Source organism: Engystomops pustulosus, chromosome 3 (assembly GCF_040894005.1).
Source record: "Engystomops pustulosus chromosome 3, aEngPut4.maternal, whole genome shotgun sequence".
NCBI classification, from domain to species: domain Eukaryota; kingdom Metazoa; phylum Chordata; class Amphibia; order Anura; family Leptodactylidae; genus Engystomops; species Engystomops pustulosus.
In genome coordinates this window covers 163,656,598-163,671,342 of record NC_092413.1, presented here as the reverse complement: position 1 = coordinate 163,671,342, position 14,745 = coordinate 163,656,598, and the positions used below count along the sequence as shown (strand labels likewise).

The 14,745-nt window shown below is 37.7% G+C and overlaps 1 protein-coding gene across 8 annotated transcripts in view; it reads right to left on the bottom strand.

The window, feature by feature from the left end:
- Positions 1–2,250: 2,250 nt before the first annotated feature.
- Positions 2,251–14,745, bottom strand: part of MECOM (MDS1 and EVI1 complex locus) — a 342,926-nt gene continuing 330,431 nt past the window's right edge. For all 8 annotated transcript variants that reach the window (XM_072142856.1, XM_072142860.1, XM_072142859.1 and 5 more), the window contains 7 exons: positions 10,075–10,241; positions 9,147–9,224; positions 8,461–8,630; positions 7,589–7,733; positions 4,441–4,665; positions 4,046–4,229; positions 2,251–3,410 (listed from right to left, as the gene is read on the bottom strand). In XM_072142856.1, the coding sequence (XP_071998957.1) occupies positions 3,276–3,410; positions 4,046–4,229; positions 4,441–4,665; positions 7,589–7,733; positions 8,461–8,630; positions 9,147–9,224; positions 10,075–10,241 (1,104 nt within the window). In that variant the 3' untranslated portion in view covers positions 2,251–3,275. The remainder of the gene's footprint in view (positions 3,411–4,045; positions 4,230–4,440; positions 4,666–7,588; positions 7,734–8,460; positions 8,631–9,146; positions 9,225–10,074; positions 10,242–14,745) is intronic.

Below are 14,745 nucleotides of genomic sequence, written 5' to 3'. Positions count from 1 at the left end.
GCCCTGTAAAAAACTGTTAAAGTGGCCCCATTCTGTTGGTGGGGTCAAAACAAGTAGGCGTGGCCATGTGGTGTGGGTGGAGTTACAAACTGTTTATAGATGGTCTAAATAAACATGTACAGCACAGAGAAAAACTCATACTATGAGTTTGTAACTACTATAATACTGCCCCCTATGTACAAGACTACAACTACTATAATACTGCCCCCTATGTACAAGACTACAGCTACTATAATACTGCCCCCTATGTACAAGAATATAACTACTATAATACTGCCCCTATATACAAGAATATAACTACTATAGGGGCTGTGTGGTCGCGGGGGGTGGGGGGCTGTGTGGTCTCTGTGAGCTGAATGCTCACAGCAATGCTCAGGCCTCCAAATCTAGCAGGGAGAGATGCCGGCCCGCGCGGGGGATGTCATGAGGCGTGTCACGTGATGACACTGGCATCAGACAGCAGAAGCACAGCAGGGGGAAGGGCCTCCCATTCCTATGGTCCTTAGCGTGTTGTCCGTCCATCCTTACCAAGGTGAGTTAATGTTTTGGGTTTTTTTTCCTCCGGCCCCACAAATGTCAGACCGGCCCCAAACGAGTCGGCCCACTGGGATTTCTACCGGTGGGTCTTATGGCCAGTCTGCCCCTGTTGCTATGGCAAATCTAACTACAAGATTCAATAAGGGTCTCTCTCCTGTTTGTTACACAGCTGTGTTAACCCTTTCTGCTCTCTCCCTGGTTGTAGTATGAGCATTATTTTCATATACCAATGTAAAAGTAAAGGGGTTTTTACACATTATAATAAATGAGCTCAAATGATGGTTATACTTTAATGAGCCAACCTAGGGTGATTTCAGCCAAACCTAGATGAAAAGTCAATATGTGATCAGGGATTTTTGGGGATAGCATACAGATGGGAGAAGACTAGTCTGAAATTGCCCTTCGCCACAGCGAGTCTAAACTCAACCTTTTGTCTCTTCATTAGTGTATACTGCTGTTCTCTTCTTCCAGTGATCGACTATTGACTATTATAGGCTTACCAAGATGTTGAGCTATAGATAGAATAATTCACTTGAATGAGCAACCAGGCCATGGGATGAATGGACAATACATCACAGGCCTGAAGAAAGGGTGAACCATTTTCAAAGTCATTTCACCATATTTACTTTTTCACATAAGCTGATCATGTTGTTAATCAGGGGCGTAATGATCGCGGTCGCTGCGGATTCAACCGGGCCCGTAGGGAGGAGGGGCCGCACAGCTGTGAGCTGACTGGAGACAACTAGAGACAGTCAGCTCGCAGCTGCCAAACAGGCACACCCCCCCCCACCCCCCAAACCATCTTTCGGTGCAGGAAGTACATGAGATTTGAAAAAACTACATGTGGAAAAGAGAACTTACAGGGTAAGTGGCTGTAGACATGGGGCTGCATGGCTGGTGTGTATGTTACATGGGACTGCACAGCTGGTGTGGCAGAGGTGTATGTCACATGGGACTGCGTGGTTGGTGCGGACTGAGGTATATGTTACATGGAACTGTGTGTCTGGTAGGGGTGAAGGTAGATATTTAGATGTATTACTGGCTTGGGAGGCAGCTGTATGTAGTGGTGTTACTGGGGGTGAGGCGGCTGTATGTAGATGTGTTACTGGGGCGGGTTCGCTGTATGTATCGGTTTTACTGGGGGGCAAGGCAGCTGTGTGTAGTGGTATTACTGGGGGCGAGGTCACTGTATGTAGCATCAAATGTGACCTAATGTGACCTCTATGTAGTGGGAGGGAACATGGTGGTCACGACATTCAATGTGATCTGAGAGTGTCCATCCAGAATTTATGTGTGGCTGTATTTTCCATTCGTAGGACAATCCATGTTACTAGAGTTTCACTTCAATAAATCTTTAGCCAGTTGCAAACATCCAAAAGATTAAAACTTGAAGGGTAAGTGGAATAAAAATTTCTTGGAATTAACTCAGATGGAATTAAGACTGACCTTCCAACATTGTAGTCTTTTATTTTTGTGTATTTACTCCTCCCAAAATAATGTATTGAATGTGTAACAATTACAATTATACAAAACAATTAAAGAAAAGTACCTCAATTATTCAAAATGAGATTTAAAAAAAAATATTGGAAAAAAAATTTCGGTCCCTCAAAAATGGAAAAAACAAATTACACTTTTTTAAAACAGGATTTGAACACTTCATTTTACATACAGGATAAACAAGAACAGAACAACACACAAGCTTACAGACAAACATAAAATAACGAATACAATTTTAATCAGGAGAATCATGCGTTCATGAAAGAAAATAATTTGTACAATTGAAAATAAAAACTAAAAAAAATTGCATCTATTTTCACCTTAAAGAAAGAATGTGTTAGAAAATTTGAAACACAAAATTCTGCACACACATACACAGATCTGTATCCAGACAATATTGAAATATGTGAGTGCCTTCGACAATATAAGAAATGTAACAGTGCTATCTGGAGCCAACCATAAGAAACAAAAAGAAATAAATACAAAGTATACAAGCAAAAAAAAAAAAAAAAAAAAAGTCAAAACACTGACATGATTGTCTAAAAATAAAATGTCAACACATTGATTTGGCAAACAATGAAATGTAAGATATATTAGTGGTATCAGCAATGAAAATGGACCTTTATCGACTTAAGTTCTCTTTGAGCACTGAACATTGCAAAATTCAGAATATACACATAATTGCTTTTCCCCAAAAAACAATTAAGACACAGTTAAGGAAAGAACAAATGATTCCCTGTTATTTTCTACATTAAGTGATAATGTACATTTGTAAATAACTACTTTTGTTTTCAAAGTGTTTCAATACATGAAGCTTGTGTAATAGAAATTGTCTATAATGAAGCAACTCTTTTTCGGTCACACTTGTAGTAAATCAGTGTGTATAAAAAAAATGATTTTTTTTTTTTTTTATTCTTTTTTTTTTGAGTGCTTGTCGGTGTGTCGGGATAACACAGAATGAACTGGAAGACTCATCGTCCACCAAAGTCCAAAGTTTTCATATTCTGCCTTTTTTTGCTCAGGAAATCAGCAGCTGCCTTTGCTGTGCAAAACAAAACAATGAGAATAAATAGTTTTTTTTTCTTAAATTATTCCATTTAAGGTCACCAGGATTTGAGATGACCCTGCAGGTAATAAGGCATCCTGCTATCCAGTCTTATCTGTAATTTCTCCTAAAAAGTCTCAAATGGAAGAGCCATGCGAAGTGTTGGACTTGGTCCCATGGAGGTGACCCCAAATTGTCATACATGACTAATTGAGTGTAGAGCGGTAGATTCTGCAGCTGCTCTTGCCATGTTGTGCCACATGCTGGTGGAATTGTGGCCCGTTGCATGGATTGGTTCCTGGTCAGACAGAGACAGCATCATTGTATATGCCTTAAATGAAAACGAAACACATGTTAAAACTGAGTATCCCATGGTACAATAGTTTAACAGCCTTCAAAGTCTTACTTATCGAAGGGTTTTTCCAAGATTTTGACATTCATAACCCATATCTTGAATGTGAGCTCACCTGCAGTTACAAAGCCAACCACATGGAGCTGGACTTTTGGCAATCTGGCTCTACTCATAATCAGCTGATTGGTTGGGATTTCAAGTGTTAGATCATCAATATCTTAATAGTGGGGAACCATCTTGGAGGAAATTATCCAAACTTGTGTATATCAAGTCTTAAAATGCATCAAATTTATTAAGAAGTATTTGCCAGGCTGGGGAGAACAGGCTGGCCCCCTTCTGCTAATCGTAGCATAGTTTTTTTTTTTATATAAAATGGCCATAAAACTAGCATTGGGGGCTTAATGCATCCCAGGTGTGAATTTGCTTTTCGGTCATGAGACCGCTTTAAGAAATGCGTAATATGCACAGAATGTGATCTTATTTATCCTACCATGTGCACCCAATATGTATTATTGGATTCGTTTTTTTTTTTTTTTTTTTTTTTTTACAGATTAAATCGCCCAAATTGTTACATGCATTATTGTACAGTATTGTAGGAGTAATCTATCACCTACCTGGGATTTGGACTTCCTATAAATTGGTGGTTTCAGGTCTTCCGTCAAATGAGCAGGTGTGAAAGGAGAGATCTCTTCATCATTGTATTGACCCTCATCCATTTTCCTCATCTTAAGACTGTCTGTGAAGTGCCTTATGTGATCCAGAGCAGATAGACCAGATTTGAAATCTTCATCGTCATACCTGATTAGAGCAAATACACAATTGGTGAGAAATGGCAAGAATTACCGTACATTAGCAAGAAGATTAACATCTAAGGATGCATACACATATGTTCTGACAAACCCAACATCAGTTGTTTACCCTTTGCCTGGTAAAAAAAAAAAAACACAGAATGCAGTCTGATTAAACAAAATGACACCCATTCTGGTTCAGTTTGGAAATTTGCACTAACCTGCTGGGTGAAACTTTGCAGTTTAATTCGGCTTTACTTGCTTCTTCAAAATCATTGTCATTGCAATTTTCAAGAAGACTTGAATTGGGTTCCTTCATCGATTTCCCTGCAATATCACTTTCTTCATCATCTTCATCTAGGATAGCATCATCTTCAATTTCATCATCATCCAGGATGTCAGAACTCTGACCAGTCAGCATAATTTTATCATGGACGCCATTCATTCTAAAATAGAAACATACATTTGCAAAATTTTAAATGTATGAACAACTTCAAATCCTTTGTATCACTTAATTCTAGCATTATCTTTACACATATACATATGCTTGATATCTTAAAAAAAAAAAAAAAAAAAAAAAAAAATCTACCATCAAAACAAATGATGATGAAACAAGGACACTTACTGATGGATCCAGATTAACTGGACTTAAATTTTTATTCATGGCCTCTTTCCTTCAAAAACTCAACTTTTAAAATGATGCTAATGAGCCATAAGTGTTCTGGGGGCATTACCAGAGCTCCTCCATACTGTAGATTCATAGGCTTTTACACTTTGAAGTAGTACATCTCACCCCCTCTGATTCACTGGCCCCTACCCCCTCCCTCCCTCTGTCTGGGAGATTTACCACACAATGGGAGGGAGTGGGGGTGCTCCCAAACAGCCAGTGAAAGTACAGCAACAAGTAACACCCCAACAGCACTTCTGAATTAGCAGAACTCATTAGCATAATTAGCATGATTTTAGAAGGATAGAGGCAATGGATAAGAAGATTACCCCAATCTTGGTGCCTGGATCTAGGACTCTGTGGCACTGGTTTATCATGCTCGATGTTGATGGTAGATTTCCTTACGGTCAGAGGTTTAAAATTTATCAAATATGCAATTTTACACAAGTCTGTAAAGATCTAATGTGTTAGTTGAACATTGATGTTTTTCACATACTACAAAAGTATTTTATATGGTTATTTTTTATAGAAAAAAAATAGAAACCCAACTCAGAAATGCACAAATAACTTGTTAAATTTATACTATAGTTTCTTGGTGAATTGTAAAAGAAAACATTTGGATTTCTTTAATGCTCTTTGCTCGATTATAGTCACAGAACAGAGCTAATTCTGTCTACATTGAAGGTCTTTTTTTTCATCAGGAAATAATCTATTTAGTAAATCATCTGTAACCACATTAGAAATGAGTCAGTAATTCTCAAATCATGTATCACACTTCCGAGACAATGGTCTTGCTTGGTAAATTAAGACTTCACTATTCTGGGTCTATTTTTTATTGCTAACTCTCTTCCCATGTACATCGACCTCAGCAGGAGATGTGAAAAGTCAACACTGTTAAAAAGCCAGGAAATGATGTGTTAAAAAAAAAAAAAAAAAAAAAAAACACACACACTAAATATGCAATGAATCTATACGAGTCATGCAGGATAATTACAAAAACGGTCAAATACTTCTATCTTTTATCCTAGTATAATGATAGTGGTTTTGGACCACCAGCGCAATTCAAAAAAGGAAAAATATGTAGACAGCGCAGCCAAAATAATGGTGCTAGTTATGCTACGTCGCATTTCTCATGGATGAATGTTTCATGAACTGGACCTAAAGAAAGGAACGCTTTATGATTGAATAAACAGATTTGCTAATTACATCTCCAAGTTCAGTAATTTGTCAGGGATAAAATATCCATCAAGTGCAGTCAAAATGCAGAATTCTGAAAAGGAAACACTGACTGACCCTCTGACCCTCGCTCTTTATTAACTTCCTGTTTAGGGACATGTTGTGACCAGATGTTAAATTAAAGCCCCCAATCAAAAAAAGCATAATACAATACCACACAAAACACTTGTTATTGGTCATGTTTAAGTAATATGTAGTATTGGAATTTCTGGATCTGTTTAAGAACAAGATCACAAGAAAAAAAAAACAACTTACACCTATCCAATGTATACATCCAGCTGTACTGGTATTACAAAACTGGATGTTTATTGCCATAAAGTAAACATGATGAAGTGTTCTTTCCAAACAATAAAAACACTTTTGCATAATTCAAGACTTTTCTTAGATTTTTGTTTCTTCTTAAAAGGTTGGACTTGCGTCTTTTTCTAGTTTTATATACTAGATACTATAAAATGGTTACTTTACTTTAAGAATACTCACCTCCGCTCCTCTTCATTCTGATCCTGGCACTGCCCTCTGCAAAGCTTGACATGCCGGGATCACGAGAAAAGAAAGTTCTAAGAAGCTGCACGATCCGGTGCTCCAGGCTGCTAATTATGCACGCTCTCGCCACCTCCCTCTTCCATGCAGCGAGCATGGGAGAGAGAGGAACGCCTCTTGCGTGATTAAATTCAAACATCGTGCGTGGAGTCACCTCTGGGAGAGGGAGGTGCAGGGGTGTGCATAATTAGCAGCTCGGACAACCAGATATCTTGTCCTTGTGCTCCGTGCTACTTTCTATAACTTTCTTATCTAGGGGATCCTGATGTGTCAAGCTTAGCCGAGGACACCAGTGCCTTGATTTGGTTTATGGCAGACATTGCCACAACCCCTCAACAATGGCTAAAATTGTCATTAATTTGGGGTAAATTCAATATTCTTTTTTTTTAATTATTTAATATGCGATTCATACAATTACACACTTTTCGGTGGACCATAAAGAACCAGAAAACAATGCACCTTCCTGAATATTACATGCTAGGCAGAACCATAAATATGTTAAGTAAGGGTTAATTTCCACAGGCATGCAAGTATAGGAAACCAAAAATATCTATAATAAGCTATTTATGTAACGTGATCATAGGAAATTAACTCACTTGCTATTGATCATAAATGCATTTTTTTTCTGCAATGTGTATGGGATTGTCATAGATGCCATACACTACACTGCTACTGTATTATGTTGTGGAGTGGCCACATAACAAATTCTCAGGTAATATGGGGCATGTGCGGTCACTCTTAGAATCCACAACCATATCGTCAGATTGCCTGAAATGGACCGTGTTGGTTTCCCATTTTGACACAAGATTTTTATGGCCCACGACTTTAAGAACTACTTCTTAAGCAGCTCATGAATGTCCAGTCAGATATGATCATTCTCCTCATCTATTTAACGTACGATTTATTCCTTGTTATAAATGTCTCACCTCTCTTCTGGGTTTAAGGGCGAGTGTTTTGCATGACTGCTGTTCCCAATAAAATTTCTTATTTCGGTGAAATAGGAATCCTCTTTGTCATCCAAAATGGCACCAGTGCCTTCTGACTCTGAGTGAGGGGAGGATGCAGCTGTACCTGCAGGAGAGAAATTAGAGGCTCAGTTTTGTGCACAGTATATGTAAATCGCTGCGGGTTTTGGGATAGGTCATGCACGATTTGCTCAGGGTTAGGCCCCTTACACACAAGCATGCTCAGTTGGTGAAAACTGACTCATGTGCTGGTCAGATGCCATGGACCAAGCAGAGTGCACTGGATGGGAGACCCTACCTCATAGTGATATGTGATGCAAGAAGTCCCTGTATGCTGACCAAACAGATGCATAGACACTAACAGTTGTTCCACAGACTAAGAACGTCTATGTGATGGCAGCATTAGAGACAAACATAAGAAATCTATTTGTGAACTCAATGGGGCAGATTTATCAAGTGTCTGAAAGTCAGAATATTTCCAATTGCCCATGGCAACCAATCACAGCTCCCCTTTAAAATATTCATGAGCACTGGTGAAATGAAAGCCGAGCTGTGATTGGTTGCCATGGGCAACTGGAAATATTCTGACTTTCAGACTGCTTGATAAATCTGCCCCAATGTCCCCACCTCCTGCAGCCAGTACAATGGACATAGGAGCCAAAGCACTTGTATGGTAGGTTCAAGGGGTTCGAATATGAACCATTTAAAAAATTTGTCAAGTATGATTAAAATTTCATGTTGTGTTATTACATACACCTAACCAGCCTCTTTACAAGGCCCATAACTAGTCCACCAGCTACAGGAACACACCGTTTTCACCAGAAATCACTTACCAGATATGTTGCCATTTTCATGCTTTTTTAAATGTCTATCCAGGTTGGTTTGCTGACCAAAACACCTATCACACAGGTGACATTTAAATGGCTTCTCTTTGTTGTGAATGTTGCGAACATGTCTCTGGAGATTTGAAGAGATACTGAAGGATCGGTCACAGTATTTGCATCTAAAAGCAAAACATGGAATATAAAAGAGAAACATTGAATTAATAAAATCATGAAGAAAAGAATTTTTCTTGCTTTGTACGGTTCATTTTTAGAAGACATGTACAGAACTTGATGTTCATAGACATTTCTGAATCAACTGAATTATTTGTCAATACTTGCCCATTATAATAATTCACCAAAAGGTAGTTTACAACCCAAGCCATGAATGAATAACATGTGTTAGAGGAATGTTTTATGGCTGACTATAATAAAGAATGTAATATATACAACAATCCTTTCTCACTTTCAGGTCAATAAAACCCTACTAAACTCACCGAAGCCAGCTCTCCTTTAGCATTGCATTAAGTCTTTACTTTCCGCATGCATTTGATCTAAGTAATTGACTAGATGCTCACCATATGAGAATGCCAAATCAGCCAAAAATAAATGAACAATTGCAACTACAAAAACATGTTTAACTGTTTCTAAAGCTTCCACATTACTGGAAGGGAACTAAGGGATTAAATATGTCTTACCGATAAGGCTGCTCTCCTGTGTGGGTCCTCAGATGGCGAGTTAAGTTTGCAGATCTAGGGAAGATTTTTCCACAGTACCTAATAGAGTAAATAACATAGGAAAATTCGGTTTACATTACATACTCTGAATCATTGTTGTTCCCACACCTGCCTTCTATTGTATTCCCGTTATCAGCACTCCTCATTTCCCTCAAATACACTTATTTTTGGCAAACCTGCCATGGAACTTTGTGTCATTGTGTCATAATACAAGTTGTTCGTTGATCAAGATCAAGTCATCAATACTTGTATCCATTCCTTCTCACATGACTATGACTTCAAGGCCAGCGGCACATGACAGTGAAAAAACGGCAAAGTGCAATACCTTTCAATGGATCAGTGCCCACAGCCATTATTTTAAGAGATCGTGTGACCGATTCATCAAAGAGTGTCCTAGTAGGAACAGTTTTTTTGTGGATGCCTGAGACTATGAGGATTCATGGAAAACGGATGCCAGACTGATGCAAATAAGCAAAAAAGACAATATTGTTCATTATCCTCCACCTTTTTTGTCTATTTTGTGTGCAGGAAGCCTTACTCCCATTTCATGTAAATGCAAGTAATTTATAACCAAATCCATTAATCAAATTGTGTGCATTGTATTTTTTTTTTACAGTTTACTTGCAGATTAATATACTGATTTGAGGGTAAAGACTCAGCATAATTTCTTATTCATTAAAATTCCTATCTATTACGGGTCGAAGAGCTCAAAAGGTGGGTGACTGGATGTCTTTCCACATACAGGAATGACCATCATGACCACGTAGGCCTGTCTACTCATGGAAAGTGCAAATATTTTCATGGACATTCATGTAAACTCCAGTACAATACCATCATCTGAATTAGGGCCAAAAAGAAGAATTAGATAAATGGTTTCATAGTCATGTACCTGCAGGTATATCGTTCTTTGCCTTTCCGTAGAATATTTTCTGGAAGGGCAGCTGGTGAAGTTCGAAAATTGAACATGGAAGGAACTGATTGTATCAGCTCACTGGAGTCCGGTTTAAGGGCATTGAAGCTTTCCAACTTCTCAGCCATATTTTCTATTGCTGACATCTGCAAAAAAAGGGGGAGGTCTTAAAGACATTCACTTAAAAGTCAAGTAAACCAGACAAATTTGAAAGCTTATTGCATTATTACAAAAAAAATAAAAAAAAAATCTAATGCATATTTCTATCATTAACTTGATTGTTCCATTAAAGTGAAATATAGAAATTTACTTATTTTATAGAATCAGGAGTTTCAATTAAATAGGTCTAAACTCAGCGTATATTAATACAGTATAATAATACACAAGAAAAAAAAAAAATAACACAATGGCTGTACTATAGTTATATAAAAACTCTTCAAAAATACAACGGCTGCCTTCCATACAGACAATATCTTTACTTTATGGCACACACAATAAAAACATTGTGTGCGTTTCTTTAATATAATGTAACATATATTTATACCCAAACTCAATAAAAAGTTGAAAAGAAACTCAAGACACCCAATTAAATTTGCTCGTACGTCAGCATTTATTTCTCTATACCCTTGATAAGATATATTTTATGTTTAACAACCATTTATGTAACTGTCCGGGTGCCAGCTCATTTTCTCTCCACACAGGTGGTCTGTTGCATAGCAGATGTATCCCGAAATACCATTAACAAGACAAAAATTCCATCTGCTTTGACTTGTCCATAAAATTCAATATAATGATGGATTCCATATTGAAAAAAAAATTATTCAGGAAATGTGTTTTGTTCTGAATAAAACTCACTGAATATTGTGGGGATAGCAGAGCACATGCTTTTAAGCCCAGATACAATGAAAATGACTTGAAGCAGTTGCTGCTGGCTTACTGTACACATGGTACATGGATGAATTCATGAGGAAATAGAAGTTATACGGCATTATATTGAGGTTTATTGAGAGTTCTCCTATAGTATCTAGGATATACTACAAATTCAAGATGCATGCTCGGCCACTGGTCCACCAAAGAACCTTCTCACTCTTTGTTGAATTATAGGAAGAGAAAGCGTAGACCAGTATTACACATGAATCTATATATACACTTCTTTACTTTGGCTTGCAAGTAAAGAGATATCGTTTATAGAGTTTTCTTTAGAGTCATGATGTTCATACACAGCACATTACAGAAATTACAGACACCTCTATGATGGAACCTCATCTCCCTGAAAATCAAAAGGATCAGGTCATTCAGACCTAACTGCCTGATCCTCATCTACTTTGACATTTGCCATCAGGGGCCAGTTGGGAAGCCTCTACAAAGATTAAATGCCAAAATTGGCAAGTTTTGGTGTAATTTATCCAGCACAAGAGTTCATCTACTGGATTTCATATGGAATAATTCGAAAGACCATAAAATGGCCTTTCTTGTTAAACAAATTAAACAAAATCTAAAGATTGGTCATTGATCCAGAGATTGAATGTAATCTTGCCATAATTAAAGGCAATATTATAATTTCCCATAGAATGAGGGAATTTGCAATCATGTCATCTCATTTGGATTATTATATGAAATAGTTAAAATTAAATAGATGTTTTATACTATTAGGGATGTAACTAGAAAGGAGTGCAGATTGTATAGTTGAAGCCAGGCCAAGCTGCTTTAGGGGGCCCAAAGCAATACCAAAAAGTACAGATTTTGCATTGGGGCCTAGCAGTTCAACGAGTGCATTGTTAAGGTTTCCTTTAAAGTACGGCTCAGTGTTTGATATTGAAAAGTAAACTCCAGACATAACCTAATGATACATCCCACTGCACTAGACAAACACTGCAATTATATGCTCAGCTCTACTCCATCTGTATCTGGGAAATACATTATATTTGTTTTGAATAAAATACGATAAGTATAACTCGGTTTCATATTGAGAGAACATATCTGACTTCCCAGTCATCTGTATAGTAACTTTGCATGGTTTATTGCAAGTTAGATTGCAGAAAGCTGTCAATCATAATTTAGACAAAGGAAAGGCAAATGCTGGACTGGGACATATGGGGTCTGTCAGAGGGGTAACATGAAGCTCTACCACACTTCTACATATTCATTGAAGAAAGACACCCGATTCTGGCTGCAAGGCCTAAATTCCAATACATTTTTTACATTATACTTGGATTCTAAGAACAATAAAAATGTTTTTGCACAGTTGCACAAGCACTTGTAAAGTAATAGCGAAAGTACAAAGGTTTTTGTTGAATGGTCACGTGGTCAATTGGAAACACGGGTCACGTATGAAGTGGGAAAAGGAGATAGGAGTAATCTCGGAACATAAGTGGTCATGGATATATAAAAATATTAAAAATTGTTCCTTGAATTGGAACCATAGAATTATACAGCACAATATTATTTTTAGACTCTACTACACTTTGGTAGACTTATTTAAAATGGGGTTTGGAGGTAATATAGGGTGTAAAAAATGCGGAGCATTGACGGCTGGTTTTCTCCACATGATTTGCCCGAAGATAGACGAGTTTTGGGAAAGTGTGTATGTAGAGGCCTCAAGGGCATTAAGGCAAAGATTGAGACCCTCTGCCTTTCTCTCAATTTTTGGCCTGGTGGATGATCAACTATTGGACTCAAAATATGCTGCTTTGCTTGTTAAGATTATGTACCTAGCCTGTGTATGTATTGCTCGAAAATGGGGAGATAGGACCTCGATGAGGCACCAGGACAGCAGGAAGTAGGAGTTCTCAGAAGTGGATCAAAATCTGATTCACTTGATTAAGTGGTTTTTTAGTAAGATAGAAAGGTTATACTTTTGCTGTATATTACATGTTTAATTGCATGTGAAGATTTCGGAACAATAAAACTGACTATGAAATGGATTACTAATATGTTTGCAAAACAATGCAATGTTTTAATTTGATCAAATTCAATAAAGAGACATTGCTTAAAAAAAAAAAAAAAAAATGTTAACCCATTTCAGACAATGCCCCATATTTTTGGATATGCTAGGCTATGCCCACCCTCCACATGACCTCCAGGCTTGTCCTTTCGTACCATGCTTGGAGATTTTAATGGTAGATACAAATTGCAGTGTACAGAATACCATTGCCAATTTGCTGTTTGTCTTTCAAAGGCAGAGCAGGAAAAAAAAAAAATCTCCAAGGAAAGTCAAGATGCATTTACTTGTCATGCAACCAATCCGAAAGGCTGGGGATGCAGCGCGGGCTGCGGGCTCATAGGTTTGATTCATAATCATTCTGCCGCTAAAACATTTTCCACAGATTCTTATGGACAGCACATTTGTCAACATGAAGGATCTTGACACGTACTGATCACAGGGCAGACAGCTTTGTAATGTTACTGCTGATCTCATAGCAGGTAATTCCATCCCTGCAGAGCAATGTCATTATCTAACTCAAGCATCTGGAGAATTAGCATTTCACATGTTTTTTAACCCCTCTATTTTTTATTTATTAAAAATCAATTTTTTATCATATGCCATCTGTATGCAGCAGCTTCCAATCTCACCGACTGTTCAGGGGTAAGAAATCATTTTCATTTTTGTGTAAGAACAGCGGTTTTATGAATGATAGATGACCTTTGGCCTCTGGGCTGATTAGCAGGGACCGAGGTTATAAAAGCTCATATTCTAGTTAGGAATAATAAGTACCTCGCTAAAGATAATAAATATCATTTATTTATATCCCTTTAATATTCCGGTTAGTTCCATTATCAGGAGGCATTAAATCACTTGACATTTTAGTGTTCTGAGATACTTTGGAATCATAGCCCATTTACATGGAAAATGTCCCACAAAGCCTATTACAGTAATATCTGTTCACAGCCGCGAGCCATGTGCAGAGCCAATTTATTTTCAATTATTAGCATTAGATATAAAGAGGTTCAGAGGAATAGGCTCTGTTCTTGTCAGGACAAGGCTGACCTCACATACACACGCATGTACTAGACGTTCTCAGAGTCTAATTAATGTAATCAGGGCGGCCGTCCCTTAGAAATATCTGGTTATCATTCAGGGCAGCTACAAGTAGATGAAAATGATGTGTAGCAAAGAGTTAATACTCCGCTATGCCCCAGGACTGGAACCACTTCCTGCAAAGCTTTGTACATGAAAATTAAATCTGCATTTTAAAACAAAGCTTCCAAGAGTCATGGTGTTACGTTACAAATTATACGGATAATATATTCCAATCAATATCAACCACTTAGGTAAATTACACGCTTTGACATGTGTATGTATGTAAGGTTTATGTACAGGAGGGAACACGCCGTTCATGTGCGTAGATATTTTTCAGGTTTACTGTAGCTCGAAAAAAAAAACTGAATCAAATGTTATTTGCAGAAGAATTAGGTCTAGGAAGAATAGTTTTTTCTGGGTAGTAACACAATAACAAATGTGCTGCCAAATTGTCTCTTCTTAAAAGCAACAATCAGAACAGATCCTCCTGGACTTTGCTTTCCTGTGAAAGACAGGACACTCTTTCCATTCATTTGCAAAGTTGGACACTTGGATGAGGTCCATTATCTGGATAGTGCTGATCGTTCCCATTGTATAGATGTTTTATTTAATGTATGGGGTTATTTAGA